The sequence below is a fragment of the Achroia grisella genome, unplaced genomic scaffold, assembly GCF_030625045.1.
Source record: "Achroia grisella isolate CSIRO2021 unplaced genomic scaffold, CSIRO_AGI_Agris_v1 utg540, whole genome shotgun sequence".
NCBI lineage: Eukaryota > Metazoa > Arthropoda > Insecta > Lepidoptera > Pyralidae > Achroia > Achroia grisella.
In genome coordinates this window covers 1,102,169-1,128,560 of record NW_026712925.1, presented here as the reverse complement: position 1 = coordinate 1,128,560, position 26,392 = coordinate 1,102,169, and the positions used below count along the sequence as shown (strand labels likewise).

The following is a 26,392-nucleotide window of genomic DNA, read 5'->3' as shown; positions in this document are numbered from 1 at the left end:
TATATTAGGTAGGTAATGTCAGTTATTTAGTACCCATAGTTTGGGCAAGCTCTCCTTAGTTTGGGCCTTAATGTTACTTTAGATGGACGTCTCTATAGAAAATATATTTTAGGGACAGACCACCGCAAACAACAACTGTTCAAGCAGAAGACGGAGACCCTTCAGTAGGTCTAGGAGGATCTACTGAATTACGTTCATTATCAGAAAGTGCCACTTATGAAGCTTGGGTGGCCGCACACTCTGCAGCTGGCGAAGGAGAACCGTCGGCACCACAGCCAGCCACAACCACGCAAAGAGGTATATATGCCGAGACTAATTCGCAGCATTGATCTATAGGAATATTATAAATATCAGGAGTTTCTGTGATTAAACGCGCTGATTTCTGGAACTACTGCTTTGAATTGAAAGGTTATAGCATCTAGATGCCCAATTATTGAGTTAGCCTATAGGCTATATAATATCCCGTTACGACCTACAGGAGTGGAGCTTCAATGAAAAATATTACGAAAACGGAGTTGAGTAGACGATATTTCGCGGGTCAGCTAGTTTAATAATATAATAATTAATAATAGTCAAGCATTTAAAAATACAAATGACATGAATCAGACATCAGAATTTATTGCACTTGATGAGTTCGAAATTAATTGTTTCGTTGATGGGAACCAAATTAATTCTCGATACGACAATACAATCGTTCTCCGTTACACTGAATTCAAATAATAGAATAATTATCAGAGAAATATATTAGAATTTGATTTTGTTTATTTTCATTTCTATTGGAGATCTATTTTTATATTATGAGCACATATAAGCATATAAGCCGATCAATTCTGTGATTTGGTCACGACATAAAAAATATGTACATGTAATAATTTCACGCTGATATAACTTTAAAAATCCTTTTTTACTTCTATTCTTTTGTATTATTTTATTATACTATATTTATTTCTCGATAAAAATATATGTTATTCGATTTCATAGCTGGAGCCCGACTACTCTCATTCGGCGTTTGGGCGAGAGTACAATGTGGACATTCATTACGGCTTGCATGTGTTTGGAGAGGAGAACCAGCACCGAGAGCTCGATGGTTGCGTGGTGATCGACCAGTCACTCATGATCCCCGAACTCACCTCACACCTCATGGACATCTAGCTATACACGGTAAGGTTTAGTTCCTACTACAGTAGTATATACACGTAGGTCAATTTGTTAGTTATCATCAATTATTTTTACCGTTTACGGACTTCTGCCACAAAAATTTGCCACAATGTATCTAAGATTAGTTACTGTATTTTATTACTTAAAATAGGATTTATTATTTTATAAACACAGGCATATTTTACTCTGCAATAAGTAGAAATTATATTATAATGCCACTAAATTCCATAGTTAACCTTTACCTACACTCCAACATGCAGACTTTGGTTAACAGTTATTTTTTTAAGTATACCTGTAGGAATTATTGATTGGTTGATGTATTTTAAAATAATAATGCCATAAATTGATGTTGACGGGACGTGTATTTGATGAAGAATGAAAATTAATATTTACATAGATTATAAATTACGAAGCGCCTAAAATATCTTCTTAGCAATAATTATAAATGTTGCATAGTATTGCTAATAGAGTGTTTCTGGCGTGAACATGCCCCCGGGCGGTGAAACTTTGTTTCACCCAAACTCTGAGGAAACAGGTAACGGACTGCTGAATGAGCGCCAAATAATGCCAATAGATCTGTGGTTTTCTGCAACACTTGCAATGCCGTCGGATACTAGGCGCAACGCTGATCCATCCATCTTAATCTTCATTTAATCAGTGGCATTTAATCGTCTTTTACCACGACCAATGTACAGCTTGAAATTATTCACTTGTATGATGTATGATCGCCATTTTACTTGTTACCGCAACTCAGCAGTACCACTTGCTACATCTTTACCAAACATTTTAATGATAAAGTTGTTCTAGCTATTGGTACCGTGACAGATTGGTACAACGGTCTTGATAATCTGACAGTGGTAAACAAGTAAGAGGTCTTCTAATAATCAAGTGACTTGGCGTGAATGGAGTGTAATCTGCAGATTCGGATGAGAGCGCAGTCAACGGTCGGGAGTGTACAAAGGCTTGATTTTGAGTTAAAATGGTGTTTAACTTAACGTACGTACAATGGCCCAACACTCTTTGCAAATAAAATATTAGTGGTTGAACGCTAGCTTCCCAAACACCACCCATATGAGGACTATAACCCGAAAACAATAAAATGTTATGCCATCATTAGCTGTACTTTCATTTACGAGTCACAGTTGCGCTTTGAGAAACTGAATATATCATTGAATTACCGAAAAAATGAGTTACCGTTATTTGAGTATATATTAAGAGGCTGTCCTCCAAACGATAACTAATGCAACGCATATAAAGAAAATGGCTCGTTAAGTCCCCTACTAATTTTAATTGGATAGCCTTTGTGCTAAATATACGAAAATGACAATGTACACCTTCACAAACCTACATCCTCGACCTTGACACGTGATAAGACCTGCATAATATACGTTTACTTTTTAAATGGAAACCTACCAGGAAGAACTCACTATAGTGGCAATAAACAGGATCACAATTTTCCCTGCCATTTAGTTACATTGAACACTTAGCAGATAGTAAGCTCTAGCCAAATCTGATAATCTAAAGACCAGTAGGTTCCCTAGTGAACGCGAGAAATAACTGGCGTCTAGCATGTATCAACTTACGATGCTCAAAATTAAATAATAATTTAGTAAAATAATGAGTGGACTGTAATGAACTGGATATATTTTATTGTGATGATGATTCCTCCTGACATTATATAAGCATTACCCTTACCTTACCTTACCATATACCCTTCTCAATTATTACGCAGGTAAAAATAAAACTATGGTTTGTTTTCTAAAATAATCAATCCATTGTAATACATAAGCTACGGTTTGGATAATCCGCGAATAATTGGAAGAACGTTAAAAATCTATAAAATATAATTACAAAGGAAGAACTAATAAATGAAGAATTACGTATGATTATTCTAATAATATCTTTTATAAACTCTGCGGTCAAAGGTTCATCGTATTATATTTTTGTAACAACAACCTAGAGTACAATTATCATACGTACAAAACTTAGTGGGTTAAATAATGTGCAATGCTTGACAGTAGAGCATGCTTAATAGTATATTTTGGTTGAATCTGACCTACTAGAAAAAAGAGTTTATCTAAATTTGTCGACCAACTGAGATCTAATAATTTGTTGGTTGAACTTTTACTTAAATCAAAAGAAGTATGTAATATAGACAGTAAGCTAACTGAAACTGTCAAATCGACCAATTGCCGGTCATTAAATGAAACTCCTGATAATCAGGGGCAATTTCCATTAAAGATCACTCCAAATTTTGTATTCGTACTTTGATCACATCGAATTCTGTAGTGCAGTGTGATATAAAACATATCATTTAAATCAGTTTCATGACATTCAGATATGTGACATAACTACTTACATGTATAATATAATATATATTAATTGTATTATTTAATATAAGTTTGGAATACAAATTAGGATTATATTTTAAACTACGCTGCAAAAAGAATAAACATAGATTAACTTTTAATGGAATACGAACGGAAACACGTCTGTTATTAAGAAGTGAAGTATTGTGGACAAAATAATTTTCACATAACTTCTTGTTGTTCTTTCGTGAATGAACGGGTGATAACTGAGTATTAATTTCCTTTAATTGCAAAAATCTCTTTAACTTTATTCCACTATCTTGGAAGTGGTCAGGTGTACATACATTTAAAACTCTATTCGAATTACACCTAATATTATTAGATAATAAGGAGATATGACTAACAGGAACTGACCCAGAGATGATATATCCTAACTTTGTTTCACAGAGTATAGGTTTATTGTCACCTAACTTTATTCTGTGTGATCCTAACAAATCCCAAAAGAGATCAGCACCTAACAATAAATCAATAGCAGCAGGTTTATAAAACGTAGGATCAGCTAAACAGATATTAGAAGGAATTTTAAATTTACTAATATCAATCTCATGGTTGGGCATATTATTAGTAATTGATGGTAAAACAAAGCAATTAAAGTCGAAATCATATTTGTCATTTAAAGATCTCATGCTAACACGACAAGTTTTACCTACGTGTGAAATCACGTTGTTAATTCCTAATATAGATTTATCAACTTGGTGAGAATTTAAGTTTAATTGTGCACATAAACTTTCAGTCATTATACAAGATGTGCTCCCACTATCTAAAACTGCTCGTACGACATGTTCCTTATTATTATTATCATATAATTTAACTAATGCCGTTGACAACAGCACATCGAATTCTTTCGATGAAATCACATTTGCAGACAAAGTGTGTCCTGCATTTAATGATGTTGATGTAGATGATAATTAACTGTATCAGGTTGAATGGCATTAACGGTTTGGTTGTTATTATAAATAGATCGAAAATCAGTCACATGTATAAGACTATTATGACGGCGTTTACATATTTTACAACCAGGCTTTCTGCATTGATTTGCGAAATGACCTGATTTGAGACAATTGAAACAGATCTTAAAGGAAGACAATAGTCTAAGTCTGTCTTCATTACTTAGTGCAAGAAATTGAGAACAAGTAGCTAATGTATGATCTCCTTCACATTTTGGGCATACATTACTAGAGTCAAAATCAGACTTAGTACTATGTGGGATTGAGACCAGAGTCTTAAACTTAGGAATAGATTTTAAGGGTGTATTGTGGGAAAGTTCTAAAGTTTCTAATAAGTCTGCCCGATTACGTAAGAACCTTAAGAAATCATTAAAATTATTAGAGTTCCCCTCATCTAAGCGACCTTTATACTCTTCCCACTCCCTATAAGTCTTTTGATCTAATTTCTTAGTTACAATATATATTAATAATGTGTCCCAATATGTAACAGGTTCACCTAGAGCCTCTAATGAACGTAAGTTCTTTTTTATTTGATCAATTAAACGCTTTAATGTTACAGATGACTCTTTTGTTATATTTTCTATATTGAATAATGCAGTGACATGATTTTGTATTAGCAACCTTTTATTGTCAAACCTTTCACATAACGTTTTCCATGCTATAGAATAATTAGTAGCAGAAAACTCAATGGATTGTATTACCACGGCAGCTGACGACTCTAAAGAGGCCCGTAAATAATGATATTTATTGATATCATCAATGTCGTCATTCGAATGAATAAGGCTAGTGAAGGAATCGCGGAATTCAAGCCAATTATCATACGAGCCGCTAAATTTGGGAAGATGTATAGCAGGGAGCTTAACGAGCTGTTGACGATTACTAACCATGCTTTTATCACCCAAAGACTGTACTTCATTAGACGAACACAGCAATTCTTGTCCATTCGCTAATGCTTTGTAATAATGGGAATTAAATTCCTCGCGAGCGACAAACTGCGCATCAACGTCTTCAGCGATACACTCAAGATGTAACTGTACCTCGTCAAAACGGTCATACAATGACTCAAGTCTACCCAAACGCAACTGCAACTCCTTAGCATCCGCAGACGACAAAGGCTTTTTTAAACCGTTATAATAATTGACAAAACAAGTAACTTGACCCTTAAAACTACCTCTTTTTCTATTTAATTCTTTAATTTGTTCGACATGGGCCATTTTGAGAAGCAAACGTTGTCACTTAGAATTTATATAATGCCAAACCTAATATCTATAAACAAAAACTTACAATATTCCTTACTAATTATTTCTGGACATATCACAAACCAGAAACAGTTGTTACTATAAATGCGTAAGAAAATCAGTACCTAAATTCTTTATAACCATACAAAATGGTAGGTAGGTACAACGTACAAATTTATAGATAGTAAATACAACGTTAAAACATTGCTTATTAATCCTTGAATTAAATATTAATAATATATGTCCTATATTTTATACGTATATAATTGGATATTTGTAGTATATACATACGCATTTATTTATAATAGGAATAGAATTAAGTAGGAAAATATTTTAATTTACAGCGTATGACTATATAAAATTATTATTATTATGTTACAAGATGTACAAGTACAATTATAATTTGCTATTTATCAATAAAGAAATAAGTATTGTTTAACAAAATATTGTATCATTAAACTATCAACCTATACCGTCTATTATGTAACACAAATTACGATATTTATTTACATATATAACACATACGGTAACACTGTGATTCTTATTTATTTGTCTAGATAATAGCACTTCCCAATAGAATATTATACGAAAATAAGTAATAAAATTGTTAATTATTTAAAGTTCTATTGAAATAACGTGAATAACTAAATAAATGTTCACAATTAATAAGTCAAGTTAATAATATAATGCAGCTATCCGCTAACGATACCACACCATAGGTAGGTACAATACTAACTTGAATGAACAAATTATTCACAATGCAATGTATAGGCTATATTATGCGTAATAAATTACAAAAAATATAAATCACTAACCTTATAATTGCTTTATTATTAATGTAACAATATTACCTTTAAGAGTGCTGGGTTTATTTTAATGAATTAATCTAGACATGACACACCATTTTTCTTTTCCGCCAAAACTCCGGCCGGTCTTCACATCAATGTCGTAATTACGCAATAATTCCAATGAATTAATATTATCACATTGAAAATCCTTGATTTCTGTACATCCGGCTCGTATCCAGGACCAAATGTAGGAATTATTGATTTGTTGATGTATTTTAAAATAATAATGCCATAAATTAATGTTGACGGGACGTGTATTTGATGAAGAATTAAAATTTTATATTACATAGATTATAAATTACGAAGCGCCTAAAATATCTTCTTAGCAATAATTATAAATGTTGCATAGTGTTGCTAATAGAGTGTTTTTGGCGTGAACAATACCTAAATGCTATCGATTATCTGAGATCAACAAGGATACTCCCAAACAATTTGTTTCACATTATAATACAGTAAGGATTATTTAACATAATGAAATTATTAAAAACCAGAGGTGGACGCATCGACGAGTGGTAACTATACGTGCACCGCTCGCAATGCATTCGGTTCTGAGGAAGTAACGTACCGCGTAGAGTGTGCTACACCTCCGTCCGCTCCCACTCTCGCCTTGGACCACGCAACACATAAAGAAGCGCGACTGACATGGCGTACTACGCATCATCCCGCTGCGCCGCCTCATGGTAAGTTTTCCTCCCTCTTCTTCTTTCTTGATTCATATTAATCCATAATAATATTATGAATGCGAAATTGTGTTTGGTATCTAACGCAAACAAAATGTTTGATAACTTTTTAAAATTATCATATTAGTATAGATTTATGTGTATTGCGTAGTTTCTATTTATGTCATTGGTATCTATGAAGGGACCTAGGTAATTTCTTTCATACAAAAATATCATTAAAACCCACACTATAGGAAACCTTATCGATTTCGATCAATGAAAATATATCCTACAAAAATGACTAGTCTCTCATTTAAAACTTTTAAAATTATATTTATTTATACATACATAGAAATTAACATTCGTAAAATTGGGATAAACACAAAACATGATATTCCACAAGGTTTCACAATTTGGTGGGTTCGCGTCCGTGATGATTCCGGTGAAGGCATCGAGCCAGCAAGTACTCGAGGAGAAGAAGAACGGAGATTGGAAGCTGGTGGAGAAGTAGTGAGCGTAATGCTCAGAGCACTGTCCTGTGGCGTGACATACTCTGTAAGAGCTATAGCGCACTCTTTAGCTGGATCTTCTCCACCTTCTCTGCCGTTACTAGTCAAGACGAAACCTCCTGGTGCGTATATATCTACTATTCTGTTGTCTCCAGTACATTTTTAGTTCAGCAGATCTACTCTGGAGTCTATTACTATTGATCTCAATACATTTCATTTCTGTGTTGTTCTTTTGAAACGTAATCTAGAGTAAACCAAATAGATCGATAAAAATGCCAGTTTTTCATAAATCACGAAATATGATCATAGTGCCCATTGCAATTATATAGAAGTATTTTTTCAATGTAAACTGGCTGTACTTTTTTCTGCTTTTGTGTTTAGTTTCCATATACCTACAGTGTTTAGTTTATGTATATTCTGTATTTATTCACTGGAACTGTACGTATAATAAAATTGTATAATCGTGAGCCGCATGGTCTTGATTTTCTCAAATAATATCAATGTCGTAACAGTGCTGGTATGGGAAGGTGGGGGGGAAGTTGACGAGAATGAGGAAGGTGCTGAAGCGGCCGTGTGGAGTAACAGCAGCGCTCTGGCTGTTGATGCTCGTCGAGCGATTCGGTGCGGAGCACGACTCGTCAGATTGCAGTGGAAACGGGTGGATGCTGGCGGCTCCGGGGCCTGGAGAGATGCTGATCTCACATCTCTACATCATCATCGAGAGGTATGTAAAAAAACAGTCCTTAATAATACATTCATTTTATTGTTAGGGAATAGTTACAGTGAAATAAAACAATATTACGACAACTTTTTGTTAAGGATTTACAAATAAGCGACCATTTGAAAGATTTTTTTAGGTCGGTTACATGTAGGTCGGTATGTAGTGTCTGCAAAAATTAAAGTATATTTTGATTGACCAATTATAAAGCTATGCTATGCTATAGCTTACGCAAACAAAAGCCAAATTGTAGTCATCTAAAAAGATTGATTATTCTACAAGTACCTATTGCTAAATATCGTTAATATATTTTTATATAATTAACCTACACGTAATGAATCTACCGTCGCATTTAGCATATACATCTGTTGTACATTAGAAATTAATTTATCCAAAATGCCAATCCCAATGAACAAGAATACCTCCCACATTCCAATCCGACGAAAACAAGGCGTAAATTGAAACCTTTATTAGAATTCCATTCGAATTCGGGTCCACGGGGACGAATAAAATAACTTTTTTGTACAAATAATCAACAAGTTTGTTGGGCACCTGTAAACTTTTTGTACAGGAAATTTGTCACGGGTGGTGTTGAAAACCGGATCGTGGGAGAGAAAACTTTTAACTCCAACATACTGTAGGAAACTGTCACTATAGAATGATGAATTTAATAAGACATTTGTTGTAACGTTAAATATAAGGTAATATGTAAATGTACTTTAATATTACCTTATTTTTAACGTTACAACAAAATTAAACTGCCGCTGCATTTTTTATCTACCTACTGCATAGACATTCAGTTGATGAGTTTCATACCATGTACCTGAATTATCAAAAAAGTAATGTATTGCAAAGACGAAATTGTGTCTGTTTATATTTCTGTCGGTTTGTTACTTTTCAAACCTAAACAACTGAATGAAACTATATCACAAACACGGATATAGGTTTCTTATAATTATATACATTTATATATTAATATTAAAAGAATAAACATAAATTGAAAATTTATTATAAAAAAGGTATTTAGATAAAAATTAAAAAAAAAATAACTTTTAAGTTTTTTATACAGAATAAAAAGCGGTCATATAATAAAGGCTATAATTTACACAAAATAATAATGAAGGATATTCATACGTACATATGACACTCCGAATAAATTGAGGGTAATATATATATAATAATAAGTATAAAAAACGTATTTAATAAAATTCCAACTCGATCCGAGGTAAAAGTTAAGTGTGTCTGGTGGCGACACGTGTAAGATTAGACGAGTAATGATAATAGATATAGCAAGGGAAGTATGTAAAGTCTTTATAGCACTTTCCTCTCTACTAAAAGTACTTGCAGATGTAGTCTGGAGTCTAATCCTAACATAGATTTCAATTCTATCCAGTTTTGTACTATTTTTTTAAATAGGAATATATATCATCTTTATTCAAATGAACACAATACAAGCACTTTTGAATGGACGTTTTTTTATATATAAATAATTACACAATAACAAGTAACAGGCCCTTTATCAACATAGAAACCGCTGTGCACTCATTCTTAATGCAATGAAATAAAATTATCAGCGCTATGAATTTTAAGTTTTTCTACAAAAACATTTTTATCGTTAATGTACTTTTTAATAATCTTTAAAACTAAACTAAACTAAATTAAATAACTCGACAATAATGTTAGTTAATTATTTAATTAAAAACTAAATATAGAAGTATAAAAAGGACCGAAACGGTGCAATAGAATGTCATTACATCAGAATTTGCATCGAAAATAGATCTGCTGGTATGAAGACAAGTGATAAATCAAATTCTGGTGTCATAGGTGGTGATTGGAAGTTTAACTGCCGGAGCTTGGTACGGCCTCCGTCTGTGGACTGCCACGGAATCAGCACGTCATCAAGCTGTTCTATATGCGGCAACCACAACGCACTCGGGAGGTATTTAAATCATTATATAGAGTTGTCTGTAAATATTTTTAACTACCAGTCCATCCCTATTTCCTCTAAGTAGAATAATATATTTATTATTGTCATTTATTTTGCATTTCGTCTTACTATTTCCTTAATATACAAATGGCGGATTCAAAGCAGTGCACCAGTCTATCTTCCAGAAGTGCAGCGATACGTAATGTATCTACATAGTAGTGATCTGACTACTATTAATATTTATTTATTAATTTATCTTACACTTAGAAATAACAATTGTTTAGTTATCAGAAATAATATTTGTATTTGAAAAAAGTAAGTGTTTAGCCAGTTCTGCCCAGTTATACATTTCAGATGTTACAAACCATTTTGCATAATGTTATTCGTTGTTTATATCCGTATCTCGGATTCAGTGGACATATTATAATTTTCGATTATACGTTGTTAATGAAATTTCGAAATGCTGTCTATTTTTTGAGATCATCTAGTAATTTCAGCCGGTACACTAAATCGGTAAATTTGACTGGTATTCAAACAGAACGTCTCCGAAGACCGGTAGCTTTTCATTCCGGGGAGAGTGGGCCGGTGATCACAACTGGGAGTAATGTGGAAGCCGACCATGTGCTAGGCGCGGTGTCGGTGGCTTTTGCCGCCCTCGCTGCCATCGCTGTCACCGCATTGATACTTGTGTTACTGGCTAAACGGAGGTAAATATATTTTTTTTTATCTAGTTGGAATGGCGAAAAAGGAAATGATTCGCTTAATGAAAAGTGGGAACGATCACCTACAAACATGTGAATTCTTTAAAACCAGTACTGCCTTGCTAGTCTTATACTTTCATTTCCATTGAAAATTGCTTACAAAGCAACCGGCTTTACAACTATTTTTGGAACTCAGGCTGAATTTGTTTATATAAGCAAAACATTACAATACATTAGTGTAATTTATGTATACAATATGTATGAATACAACTATCACGCAGCGTGTAATCATAACACTCAAAATTTCATTAAGTTAACCACTGTGATACTAATCATGTACTACCATTATGGACCTAAAGCTTACCATACTTATTACGTTTAATATTTACTAAATATCATCACAAAATACATTTGAGAGTTAAAATATTCCATTAATGAATTAGATCCTAGTGAATGTCCACTAGGATCTAATTCATTAATGGAATATTTTTACTTTTTACTTTCATTCTTTTAATTGATAGTGACCTTTCGATTCTTTATACCCTAGCATGCTGTTCCCGTGTACTCAGCAAGATGAAGAGACCCGACGCTGCAGTCATTCCGTCGCCAGCACTGACAAGTCAGTTTGCCCCGAACAGCAGAACATAAGGAACTGCCAACACGATTACAAACATGACAAACTATCGCCGGCATCAGGTAAGTAACATTTTTATACAGAATGACGAAGTATTCAATTTAATGAAATATTCTGTATTTTACACGATATCATTCCTAATTTTAGAATATGATATTTATTTTAATCGTATGATCTCACTGTCATTTTAGTATCAGACTAATTTGTAAAGATTGTATTTGACGATGCAACGTTATTTATTGCAACATACGAATAATTTTTATTTAATCTATTGCTTATTTATTTGTATATTTTATGTCAATTCTTTCTGTGTTTTGTAATCTTGTATATATTTATAACATCAACATAATTATTTAAATACTATTTTTTTTTTCTTTCTATATTAATGTCCCAGATTCTATCTGTTCATATACATGTTTTAAAATGTGTATGTTTTAGTAGTTATTCGCAAACCTATATAATATGTTAAATATTATATAGATCTTAAAATTCAGACCAAGCTGAAGCCCAGTGATAGTATTCATGAAACTGAATATCTCTATATATAACTCTTTAAATAGTTTTTTAATCTGCACGGTCACATGACTGATTTAGTATGTACAGTTAAAAAAATATTATTATATTTCCACTCCGTTTCTTGGCGAACGTTCAATTTCATGATTAGCCTTTTAGACTTTCGCTTTGGCATCCCTTTTACGACTCTGGCTCTATACAAAGTCGTGTCCACATCATTGTAAGACTACACACAGACCACCAAACTATAACATTGCTCTATCAGACGTATACGAGATAAGTCCGTACGCAACGTTCGCGGTGGGCGGGGAGACCGCCGCCACTCTCGACCACACCTTGCAGTTCCGTACCTTCGGGCATCGCGACAACGATGCACCACCGCACCGCCCTTGTAGGAAACATCCTCAGCGACACCGTGATAGAGACGGTAAGAGTAGTAAGAGACGGTATACAGAACCTTAGAACTATTTAAGAAATAGCACATGTGAAATCGTTAATACTGAATCGTAAACGTGACCATATGCTAATCACTTATTTAAGAAAAATAACCTAGTGACTGGATATTATATATTAGTATTCTGGAGCTTACTAATTATTTCAAAGTAAAAGATGAGGTACCATACACTGCCCGTCTAGTAAATTGCTGCTTCAGAATTTATTCTCATTTGTTCTTATCTATTATTCCCATAATAATTATAAATTTATCGTTACAGAAATCGTTATGTTCATGCATATAGAACTCACAAAGTATGAACCTTTGCCCGTATGCTCCTACTTTTTTAACTGAAACCACTGCTGTAATATGTATAAAAATCTATTCATTTTACGGTAACAGTGGAAAAGCACCATTCCGACTGTGAACTGCAGCAGCTCAGCCGGTACGAGAAGGTGCGCCCACGACACTGCGCGGGAACATCCTACTGCGTACCTCTATCACATCATGGTATCGTATTAAATTACACGATTATTTTACTTACGTCATTGTATATCATTGTAAAGTTTGTTAAAATAGTCTCCCTATCTAACTTGTATTATAAGCTGTCTGGTAAGTTGTATGAAATAGGTTGAAATATGTCAGTGAAATTACTGGGTTCGGAGTGATAATACTTTGTCCTTACAAATGGTAATAGACGAGCGTATCTCAGATGTTACGTGATGACGTGTTGTGATACTGTCTTTGAATATAGGCAACTGTTGCCTCATTCTAGTAGTAGAGCCTGATTGCAATTCCAATAACATAAATAACTGATATTTATATAATAATTTATGTCGCTTCTACACTGTATACACATGAAAATATTTAGTTATTAGTAAATTGCTTAATTTCTCGTAGTCCGAAACTCAAATTGAATAACGCAATTATTTGCTTTATATGAATAAAGTTTCAGCTTATATATCTTGCTTGGCAGTATTAAAGCCTTATTGTATTAAACCTTAAAAATTTCAGGATATATCTACTTTTTATACAGTACAGTACCCTAAACTACATAACAGGTGGTGGTGGTGGTAGCGGGGGCGGTTTCTCCGAGGTGTACGCGGGGGACTCTAGCGTAGAGTCAGGCCCCGGTTCACTCTCGCCTCGGACTCACCACGAGCATAGCTAGCGGCCCATTCAAATGCGAAATCCAACCATATCCAATAAATAACAAGTCTCATTATTTAATCACATCCAATTAGTAAAATACTAACTGGAGAGATCGATAAGAGTATAAAGAACGTTCCAGTCCAAATGTCTTCGAGTAATATTTTGTTTTATATTTTTTTTTATAATCGTAGTTTTAAGTATGTAAGTTATTGTTAAGCTTGATTTAACTGTTAAACTACAAATTTATGTTAATATTTACAACTTGTAATATCTAATATTACAGATTTTATTTTACGGTTACCTACTATTTTCTCAGTAACTTTTGATAAGTTGTAGAAAACAATTATAATACTATATCACTACTGCCTATATTATACTATTTGGTCTCCAATTATTTGGTGATAATTTTCAATAAATATTTTTTATTCGAAAGACATGGAGGTTACAATTATAAACACAAAGATGTGTCTATATACTATAGACACCCGGTTTTCTCTACCTTACTTAAAATGCATAGAGTACTCGTAGATAGGTACTGAATAAAATTATTCAATAAATGAAACGATATTATTAGTTTTATATAAGTACATCTGTTAACAGATTAATTAAATGTATATCGATTCATATTTGTTTTTATATCAAATATATAGTATAGGAAATCTTAAATTAACTTTTTATTTCAAATAGTTATTAAACATAAATGTGACGTAACATGATTGATGATGTCATCTAATAAAAAGTGTTTCTTTTTCTAGTAATACAGGATACAGTCAATAGCGGCGCGCAATTATTTAATAAAATTTCTTAGAATAAGCTGCGTTCCATTTACCTTCTCTATAATGATACAAGAAAAATACGCCCCAATGTAAAAATAGTTAATTAATTAAAATATAAGTACGTAGATAGCCAAGTTTGTGTCAAAATTTATTTTAATCATTTAGTAATGAGACATTACATTAGTGTGGACTGAATACTGCGAACGATAAAAGTGAAGCTGTTTTTGTATGTGTGATGTGCTAATTCATAAACGTTGTTGCCATTAATAATTTGTTAAAGAAAAACATCGAATATTTTCTATTAAATAGATTTTATAATTCTATTTCATTTATTATCGCAAATACTCCATTAAGAAAATAGAATTTTGTGTTTTACGTAAACTTTTTTACGTGCTCAATGCATTATACATTCAAATTAATTCGTGTTTCTTGCAGTAATTCTAAAATATTTTCCGAGCAACATATTCGTAGTATATAAATCACTTTTTATTGTTTATTTTGCTCTGGATGTTCTCTGTGTATATTATATTATATGCATATGCATTTATGTATTGGTATCTATTGTTGGTACTCTGTTATGATTCTTATTATTTGGCTTGATGAATTACATGTCAATTTTTTGCGGCTTCACTTTTGTTGATCGAATCTATCTAGCTCCATCTAGATTATCTTTATTGATCTATAACGTGTAAATAAATAATCTAGTCAGACTGATATGTAATATCTAGTTTAATTCGGAGCTTACATTTGTACATAGATTTTGTAGATACCAGCAAATCTAGTCAATTTTTATTCAATGTTTTATGACAATATGATTGTAACTTGTAAATAGTACGAATTATGAATATCTATGTAAGAAATTGGTTAATATGAAATAAATATATTTAACGCAAACTGGTAGTTTTATTAAAGTAAATTAAGAGTCTATAGTTGAAGAAGGTATAATAGGCCGCCAATGAATAAAGAATGAGAGAAGTTGGACGGTAGCGCGTCCGTGACGAATAATATCATATATCGATTAATACGAGTAAGATATACTCGTAGTTAATTTACGTAGTAGGTAATTGATCAGATATTTCCTTCACATTACTTCACAATGTTTCAATTAACAAAAACTAATATAATTTTTTTAATCTCCTTTTGACCACAGTAAGCTAAATAGTAGAATTAAGCCAACAACTAGGTCACGCTATGATTAATAAATCAGGTAGGTACAAATATATAAGAGAGCGGATTCTGCTAAAACACCAGTACAGATGTGATTTTTTTACTTATTGGAAGGTACGTACTGTGTACCTTCAGAACAACATGGGATGTATTAATACATACCTATTACTACACATTTTTATTATTACATCTTATCTAAACATCATATGTTACATTTTTTAGGCTAAAAGGCCTAAAAAATGTAATTTTGCCTTTTATTTTAGGTTCTTAGTTGTACAATTAATTATGTAAATAAAGAAAATTTTTCATTACTACATTTTACATATTATATTTGTTTACATAAAAATAAAGACACAACAATTGCATGAACATAACAATATAAATTTATTGCGGAATGGAATCTTTTCGAGATTATTTTAGGGTACATATTAAGGATAAATCAAAAGATGATTGGTAATTGGAGTAGACAGATGACAAGAATGTATTACCCGTTAAGCATCTCTAATAAATATAGTAACTGCCGTCAATTGTCAAGAATTATGTATATTATAATTTATTTATAATTTGTATTCAAACGCCGGGCGTTGTTTCCTGAATTACATTACATTACGGTAACAGACTAGCAAAAACATTAAGAGGTCTTGATGGCGGTTGAATAGTCAATTACTAAATTACTGAGGCGGTCTTTTAACGGCATTTTTAATTTTCTAGTTATTATTAAGACTTTGATTATATAGTTTATAAGATTAATTTTTTCGCTAATTCATGTACAAATTAATCATAAAAATCGAATGTGGATTTTTTGTAATGATAGGTAACTGTTATATTTTATTTCTCTACTAAATAGATAATCCTCTATAATCGTATTAAATTTCTAATTCGTAAATATTTGAAAACTGAATTGTGTAAAATTACCTATTTATAAAAAAGGGTCAATGTCAAATTAAATTGTCCCTTTCAGTTATTTGATGCTGTCCTAAAAAGCCAATGAATAAAATAACATGTATTTCATTTGATCATACGAACAAAATGTTTCCTTTATGACTTGAATTTTTAATGTTACAAGCATGCAACAGTTCAATAAATCTTTTAACGAAAAATGCATCACATTGTCGCCGACAATCCCGGACGAATTCCAATATGGAACAGTTATTTTAGGAATGCGATCCCGGCAAATTCTCTAAACTTGGACACAGCAATATAGCTAAGCTACAAAGTTTGGGTGCCATTTTAAGAATTTAGGGCAAGAATTTTAGTCTACTGAATAATTACTTAAGGATTTTAATTTATTCCGCAAAAATACTCTCTTCAGTTGAAATACGACAAATATAGTATTGATGAGATGACTGAAAACGGTACTGCTTTAACTAGTTATCTACTTCGCCTTTGCATACAATGGCGAAGTGGTGGTCATATATCTACTTATACGTCTTACACCTTTATTACCTGAAATTATATAATTGTATTGTATTTACGATCTAAATCGAGTTCCATCCTTGTAGAAGTAGAATAAATGTTAAAATAAACGAACGAAAACAGTGACTATGCTATTTATTGATTATGCATTTTTAGCTTGTCTAGTAAAGAAAATATTAACGAAACTGGACCACTCTGTAAAAGTTATTCATAGTTTTCCGTCAACCAAATAATCACTTATTTGTTTGCAGAATACAGTGTTACAAGTAGGTTTTACAATATCGAATATTCAAATTGGCTATCGCTCTGATGTATTTTTTTTGAGCTACGAAATATTTAAGGCCGTTACAATAAGGCCGCCTTATTGTAACGATACATGTGTCCTTTGTTGTATTATTTGTGCTTCTTTTTTACTGTATATTGCAAATAAAGTATATTCTATCTATGTATCTATTTAATTTTACGGTTAAGCTTGATAGATACAGAACTGAACGTAGGTTGTTGTAGTCAAATAACATTTAAGTCTATCTAGTCTACCAACCACTCATACACTAATTTTATATCTATATTAGTAGTATAATCGAACATAAATGTATTTTAAATACTTAGTATTATAATTGATAAGTCATCGGAGAATAATATTTATTTACAAGTTAAAATATGTAGCAAGTCGTTGATATACAGAAGAAATGTATGGCTCAGTGTCTATCTATCTGTTTATTACTTTTTCACGGTTGATCAAACCTTATTGAAATATCAGATTAAGAAAGAATGATGTTTCTTTGTGATATTTCACTAAGATTTGGTATAACTCGAGAAGAACGACATGATATTGTCTTCCTTTGATTTTAGAAATAGCAGACAATATCACGAGTAAAGCTAGTATTGATGAGTTTGTCTTTCGAACTACATGTTCCCAAAGTAAGATACTTTGCAGCCAGAGTATGAGATTGCGAAATTGAGCAAAATGTCCATCTATCTATAAGTATGTATACGCACCATAACAAAAAAATGCTACACGTCACGTCGTTCTCAGCGAATTAATATTTTTACTGTTTTTATTATAATTATTCTGCCCTCAGACGGCGACGTTAATGTTTTTTTTATTTGACTTTTCCGATGAAATATTTCATAATCCGTTCAGCCAGTGGTCAGCGAAAGGGGAGATTGGGGGGTTACCTCCTTTCTATCGCCTACCGAGTCCATTTAACTAACGCCTCCCATCACTGGGTGGTCCCCATCGACGGGTGGAATCGTGCACGTTTGTTCTGAAAAAATGCGCTCCAACAAAAATACGAATTGAGCGTTGTATGCGAATCGAAAATTAATTACGGCTTTGAGCATTTTTTAATATTACGCTTTATTGTGAAATCGGCATTTTTTAAATATTTGCTCAATATAGTAGATACGAGTAAAATAAACACTTTGTACCGATTTAAATATCCTTTGTGGCTCAACAAGCATTAATTTAATATGGGTAGCCTGCGGCCTTAATTTATTGGGAATTAATTAGATGCTATTTATACAATTATTTAATACTAAAATATAAGAATGTGAAAGTAGTTGAAATGTTTAAATTGCATTTGTTGCTCAATCAGGTTAAAAAGACAGCATAGTTATCCAAACTATCTAATTTAATTATTACATATTAATATTAATAATTTACTATATACATCCTATCCAATACAAGATATCATTCTCGAATCCATGCGAGATACTAATAGTTATAAATAATTTTAAAAAGTAGATTGTTCACATACAGTAACTTTGTTTATATATTTTTTTGCGTCTACCCGGGTTTTTCTTCTTTATAGCCAACTTTAGAAAAAGGAGGTCATTGTGTTTGTCTGAAACAGTGGACATTGTGGATGTGGTCACTGTCAACTATAAATATGAATAAATAAAGAAATTGCAACTACAGTAATCATAAATGAGAGAAAAAAGACGTTTTTCGACTTCGACTATGCTAAATAGAGCGCATTGACAAAAGTTAATATAAAAAAATAGTCAAAAATGTGTTACTTTTGACTATTCTATTTAAAATTTTGGTAAAGAAATATATAAAACTGCTAATGAATCTCAATGTAGACGTAATTCTCGCGTATTCCCATTAGGTACCAATTGCCACGTACCAACTTCACACGCTACCATATTAATTTAACGCTACCAATTTAATTTCATCTTTCATATTGCAACTGAGCCTGCGAAATAAGCTGTAGGTGATAACGACGATACCTCGTTATACTCACAACTTTGTCGATTTTATACAGACTTGTGTACCTATGTATACTTTCGCCAATTATCGAGCATATTTGATAATTCTCATCTTAATTAGAGTGTACTTTGAGATACCAGTTTGTAATTGAATTGTCAATCTCTATACTTACGTATGTAATAAAACTTTTGGACGCCGTCTTGGTTTTTGTTTCAATATAACCTACATTAATATTAGAAATGTTATGTATTTTCATATAAATATAAGTAACAAATGAAATCAAAACTTACAAAACCAATACAAGATTTGACGACCTCGGTGGTCTAGCGGTCAAGCACACCACTTTACGACCGATGGTCGCGGTTTCGATTCCTCGCACGGCACAAACATTTGTATTCATGAGTATGATTGTTTGTATCGGTCTGGGTGTTTTCTATATATAATGTGTATGTATTTACAAAAAAAAATATCTATGTATATGTATCAGTTATCTAGTACCCATAACACAAGTTGTCTAGGATGACATCTGGAGCTTCTTATGGTTATATAGAGAAACTCTTTTTTTGTTGAATATAAGATTTATTGCTTCATGTACAATTTACTTGATTTAAAGAATGTATAAAAATGTGTATAACTGTATGGATGGATGCGAATGTAATGGCTGTCTAGTAGAGAGTGTTTGAATGACATTGCTCTTCAATTTCAAAGTAATAATTTGTCTACCCTTTATTTATAAGCGCCTTTATGAATAATTAAACAATAACCAAAAAAAATAAATTGCTGTATGGAACTTTGTAGGCGCGAACATCTTCCCCGCCGTTTAAAGTCTCCAGACTTTAAACCTGTTCTGCTATTTTCACCTTCGCTTTTGTGTGCCACATAGTAATAACTTCGTGAGCCTTAGATTCATTTCAACGGCTAGTAAATACTAGTTTTTTTTTGTAGATTCGGCATAAACATTTTTTTTTTAAATATCTTATAGTATTTGTGATTGATATTCTCTTAGTACTTGACGGCCATATCTCCGTCCAGAAAAACTTGCAAAAATTAGATCGCCAGTGGCAGTTCCTGGTGGTATTTAGGTTGCATCGCTTTGAGAAGTGCTGCTGTATTCGTTCCAATCTTCTGGAGCAGTGTTCTAGTCGATTTGCGTAGTCATTCTTTGCGAATGGTATAGCAGCATGCTCAATCAGTAAGTTACCTGCAGTAAGAGAGAGGTAGTTGGGTTTGGAATTTATAGAACAAAGGAACGACCTAACACTGCCTTCACCTGTGCGAATATTTGAATTGTGTCACTATCAATTCGTTACATGAATTTTACTGACTTAAAACACAAAGTGAGGAGCGTAAGCAAATACAAAATAAAATTTGGTTTCCTCGTCTACTGCAAAATCTAATAGCAATTCCGTATTTATTATTACTAACGAATAGCACTGAATTGGCAATTTTTTTTTTAATAACGGTAAGAATATAAGACTGTTTTTTTGAAATGAATATGGAGTGCCGCGGCGAGAATATATCACGGTGTACATGCATTACATAGATTTAATGAAATAAATATACATATGTAGAATGCCCGTAATCTATGTTAATAATATTACTTTGGTATCCACTACTTAATAAAATGTGTACATCTATTTCGATAATTATCATGATGTTAAAACTTTAAATAAATATCTGACTTGGTTCCTATGGCGAATTTCTTATTGCTGTTAATTTTTTATGAAAATATGTATTTTATTTGCATTAGATGTTTACTATTTAGTTATATATAGTAGAAGATGTAATTTTAGTATAATGATTTTTAGAATGAAGTATAAATGCTGTAGGTTCGTTTATTGTGGTTTATTAATGTTTGATAAACTGGAATAATTAGAGAGTGACGTAAAATATTTTCTTAAGATAAATAAAATAAAATATTTAATGTTTGTTTAAAATAGACTTAGTGTAAATAGGTCATGACATTTAAATAACAATCATTAATTTAGAACAATGATAAGTAGCTCAATTTCTAAGCCTATCTAGACTTGGTTTGCATATGTACCTTTCATCAGTTCATGTAAACTTCAATTCAAAACATTAATCTGGGTTTGAATAATTTTACTTAGCTACCTCTTCACAATACACATAAGTAATAAAACATGAATTGAAGCGCTCATAAATATACACATACTACAATGACCTAGGTTTGTTTATTGTATGATGATTTTGACAAATATTAGAAAGATTTAGTATTCATATTTGACCTTCCGATTTACAGGACAATGTAAAAGTTTGCTTCCCTGAATTATTATTTAAAAACACTATTTTATGTTAGCGGTACATTTTAAAGGGAACTCGTTTCGGTTCCAATCTTTGGGTGAGTTACTACGGATAGCCTTATTATTAACTATATCTGAAATGCGTGTCTGGTGACAGTGCATATTGGACCGTTTGTTATAAGACTTATTTGATTTTATGTTTGTTTTTGTAGGACCTGATAGAAGCCAACCGAACCTACTATATTGAAATTTAGGATATCCTATTCCCAGAGAAAATTGCTGAGGACATAATATATCCCAGAAATAGTCAGCACCTATTAGGATCTGAATATCAGATGGTTCATAAAATTTAGGATCAGCCATGGTCATGTCCTTTGGTATTTTTAGATTGTTGCCGTCAACTGATATTTTAGGAAGTTGACCAGTTATTTGGTTTAATATGTACATATTTGCAGTGATCGTATATGGTTGATTAATCGATTTTATTTGTGCAATGCAGCTCTTAGTGATTAGACTTGAAGAGTTGTTGCCAATACCTATAAGGTTTATGGATTGAGGGCAAGAGTCTAGTTGTAGTTCCTGTGCGAGAGATTCGCTCATAAAAGAAGATTGACTTCCACAATCTAATAATGCGCGAACCCTTCTGGTTACATTATTGTTTGGATTGACCACTTCGACAATGGCAGTGGACAACAATACTCGATTTGAATTTTGGTTTGAAAAGTTGGCTATAATAGTGTTAGATGTTGTATCAGATTGACTGCATTTAATGTTTGTGTCTGTGTCATTGTGAAGAAGTGTGTTGTGTCTCTGTTTACATAACCTGCAGGGACCTAAACGGCAATGTGCTATGCTGTGACCCTTTCTAAGACAATTCGCGCACAGTTCTAACTTAGATACCTTAGTTATACGATCTGGAATACTCATAGCCCTGAAAGATGAGCAGTCGTATATCCTGTGGCTGCCTGCACAATAGGTACAATTATAAGTAATAGGTACACTAGACTGGCCGTGGGTTTGTGAACAAACAAAGGATTTGACATGTGATTCCTTTTGAGATGATTTAGAGGGCAATTGGTTATTGTATATATGGTTACTAGAATTTATGTTTGATTTATTTCGATATAATGACTCGAGAATGTCAGCCCGGTCACTAAGAAATTTTTTAAATTGACTGAAAGTGACGTCATCGTCTAGTGTATTACGATACTCTTCCCATTTAGTGAGGGTTGTTGTATCTAATTTAGACGAAACTATATGTATAATTAAAGTGTCCCACTTGTCAGTGGCTTGTCCTAAGCTATGTAATGCGCGTAGATTTTTAGTCACGTGATCTATGACATATCGTATTGATTGATCGGATTCTCGATCAACAGGGGATATATCGAAGAGAGAATTTAAATGATAGGTAATTAATAACCTTTTATTGTCATAGCGGTCGAGTAACAACTGCCAGGCATTCTTATAGTTTGCTGCTGACACTTCTAAGTTAGATAGAATTCTATCTAATTTAGAAGCGCGTCACCCTCCAGATATAAAATTAAGTAGTGAAATTTATTAATTGGATGAATGTGATCGTTACTATGGACTAGTGACATGTATGAATCGCGGAAATCCTGCCATAATAAATAGCACCCGTTAAATTTATTAATTTGTAGGGTTGGCAATGTTAATGGACTGCCACCGTGATTGCAATGGCATTGTGTTATATTTTGTGAATGGTTTAAGTCTGCATGAGTAGGTTGATGATGATTATGTTCGTCAATTAAAGTCTTGGCCGCTACAATAGACGTTATAAAATCCGTTTCAATGTCATCTCGTTCTTCAAGCTCGGAAGACAAACTATGAGGGTTCTGAACCTCTATTTGATTTTGCAGCTCGTCAAACTTGGCAGATAAATTCTCAATTTTTTGAAGTTTTAAAGATAATTCTGCAATGTCTGCAGTACTTAAGGAATCTATTCTCGCAACCTTATCGACGTAATTACGAAATTTAGTGATTTGACCCTTGATGGAACTACGGCGTGTGAATAACGCTGCTAAGTTCTTAGAATCATCAATATCGCCACATTGAGATATAATAATTAATTTTAATTAATCGCTTACGTATTGAAAATCATTAGATAATATTGTCTTAGAAATCTCTTTTCCTCTATATGAATACTTGCAATATTTTATATTGTTTAGCATAAATCAATTACGTGTAATTATGTAGATAAGTTTATTTATTCTATAACAAAATAAATATATAATAATTAAAACCTAGTGACTATAATGAGGAAATCAAATTAAAACTAAAAGAAATTAAATGTGCAATCTCACGCTCCTCACTATCGGTGTCCGCTGTACGTAAACCGGTTCCATGCACCCGCCCGTACAACTGATTGTAACAGCGAGGTACGACACGATGGCCGCACCGCACAAACTTGTGAAGAAGCGGTGCCACTGAAAATGGTCGGCAAGATAGGCGGCGTGAGAATAACGAACAAATAAATTGTATAGGTACCTACTGGATTTTGCTAGGTTATCTAATAACAGACAGACAAGATAAACATAGATGTCTTATCTATGTGGATATTAATAATATTTGAATGTAGGGTGTATGTACGCTAAGTTATAAATTTAGTAATTGTTTTATTGACTAATTTATCAAAAATATGCAATTACGATACATGTGCATCTATAAATGCCAATTAAATGAAAAAAAATATATATAAATTTTTAATCGAATAATAATGTAGGTATGTACACATTGATTGCTTAAAATATTAGAATCTCGTAATTTATTAAATTAGATTTAAGTGACGAATATAGATAAAAGGAATATAATTTGTGATAAAAATCAACATTTAATGTGTACAGTCGAAAAATAACCTTATAGAAAATGCGTACACAAATATTGCGTAGTTAACCATTACGAATGTAATGATATTCGTATAGTTGTAATATTATATTCGCACAAGTAAAACAGTAATAGTCGATAGGATGGATAAATGGATGGATGAAAGGTCACTTAGCTGAATGGCACGCTGCGGCTCAAGGCGCTGCTGGCACGCTGAAACGCTGCTTGATTGGCCGGGGTCTTGCAGCTTCCTGCTTCCATTGGTGTTATTGTTACGTGTTCTGGGTGAAAACGCCGCTGCGGTACAATGTAATGTTGACCGGCTACGAAGACTCCGTAGAACAGCTGGTTTTTTGCGAGTAACTCATGTCCTGTCACGGTCGCCAATTATGTCTAGGATGACATCTGGAGCTTCTTATTGTTATATAGAGAAACTCTTTTTTTGTTGAATATAAGATTTATTGCTTCATGTACAATTTACTTGATTTAAAGAATGTATAAAAATGTGTATAACTGTATGGATGGATGCGAATGTAATGGCTGTCTAGTAGAGAGTGTTTGAATGACATTGCTCTTCAATTTCAAAGTAATAATTTGTCTACCCTTTATTTATAAGCGCCTTTATGAATAATTAAACAATAACCAAAAAAAATAAATTGCTGTATGGAACTTTGTAGGCGCGAACACAAGTTTTAGCTATTTTAACTTGGGTCTAGATGACACTGTGTGAATAGGATATGATAGGACAACTATTATTATTATTAAAATATAGAAAAATATCTCTCCACCCATGCGAAACCAAATGGATTAGTCTGCTAGTTCAGATATATTAGCAGTTAAATAATATTATTAAACAGGTGACATACCATGGAAAACCTAAAATTAGGTGCGACTGTCGAATTCGACCCCACGATTTTTCTTCTCGTTACCCTTCAGTCGCGTTTCATAGCGACTCAAGCCATTAACATATTATTTTCCTGTGCATACATATAAACATATAGAATTACTGATAAATGTGAGGACATTTCAATTGTTTAATATAAGTAACAATCCAATCGAAAAGTGTCGATAGTAGGTATAGTTCCATTAAAACAAATAGATTTCATATTCTACAGATTTAGTACATTTGTCAGATACCTACTATATATTAGACTGCATCTGTAGTCGGTACCTTCTCGATAACCTATTCATCATTGCTACCACAAACTTAATTTATTTACATATAAATTACAAAAATATTAAAGTACTCGTTTTTTATAAAAAGTGTCACTATGTATATTATGTGTAGAGTAATATGATTATGGATACAAACATTCATACACATTATTACAAATGTTTGTATTATGAGGGAATTAAACGCTGTAATCCTGAAGCAATTTAACATACGTAATGGTAGTGTGTTAAATTGCTAAATCACCAAGGCCTTCCAATAACGATGTGTCTAAGATAATTCTATCTACATCCCAACAATATTATAAATGCGAAAGTTTGTGAATATGGTTGTTACTCTTTCGCCCAAAAAATACTGATTTTCATGAAACTTTGTTGTAATATATAGCTTATGCATCACAATAACATATACGCAATATTTTTTATTGAAATTTAACGCGGTTGAAACCGTGAGCACAGCTAGTATAAATATATGTACTTTTATACAAGTAAGTATATCCTACTTATATTACAGGTCAGGTGCCGTATTGAAAATACCAAATTATTAAACATTAAAAACACAAACAAAATAAAGAGATAATTTAAATTCAAGTTAATTGAAAACGGTTCATAATTTTACGGTCCTGAAATTCAATTTGGATTATTGCAGACTTAAATTTAATATCATTGAATATGGAAATTACATTGGCTTTGTTTCAGTTATGGGATCGTGAGTGTTGTTGTTTTAAAAAATATGTGAT

At 32.5% G+C, this 26,392-nt stretch overlaps 1 protein-coding gene across 1 annotated transcript in view; it reads left to right on the top strand.

Moving 5' to 3' along the window:
* LOC131847596 (cell adhesion molecule Dscam2-like) overlaps positions 1-14,273 on the top strand; it is a 107,460-nt gene extending 93,187 nt beyond the window's left edge. Inside the window, exons 27-37 of the mRNA XM_059197195.1 lie at positions 113-297; positions 982-1,161; positions 7,052-7,240; positions 7,623-7,850; positions 8,241-8,452; positions 10,271-10,385; positions 10,912-11,080; positions 11,622-11,770; positions 12,487-12,648; positions 13,057-13,164; positions 13,716-14,273. Coding sequence (XP_059053178.1) covers positions 113-297; positions 982-1,161; positions 7,052-7,240; positions 7,623-7,850; positions 8,241-8,452; positions 10,271-10,385; positions 10,912-11,080; positions 11,622-11,770; positions 12,487-12,648; positions 13,057-13,164; positions 13,716-13,825 — 1,807 coding nt within the window. The 3' untranslated portion in view covers positions 13,826-14,273. The remainder of the gene's footprint in view (positions 1-112; positions 298-981; positions 1,162-7,051; positions 7,241-7,622; positions 7,851-8,240; positions 8,453-10,270; positions 10,386-10,911; positions 11,081-11,621; positions 11,771-12,486; positions 12,649-13,056; positions 13,165-13,715) is intronic.
* The last annotated feature ends 12,119 nt before the right edge of the window (positions 14,274-26,392 follow it).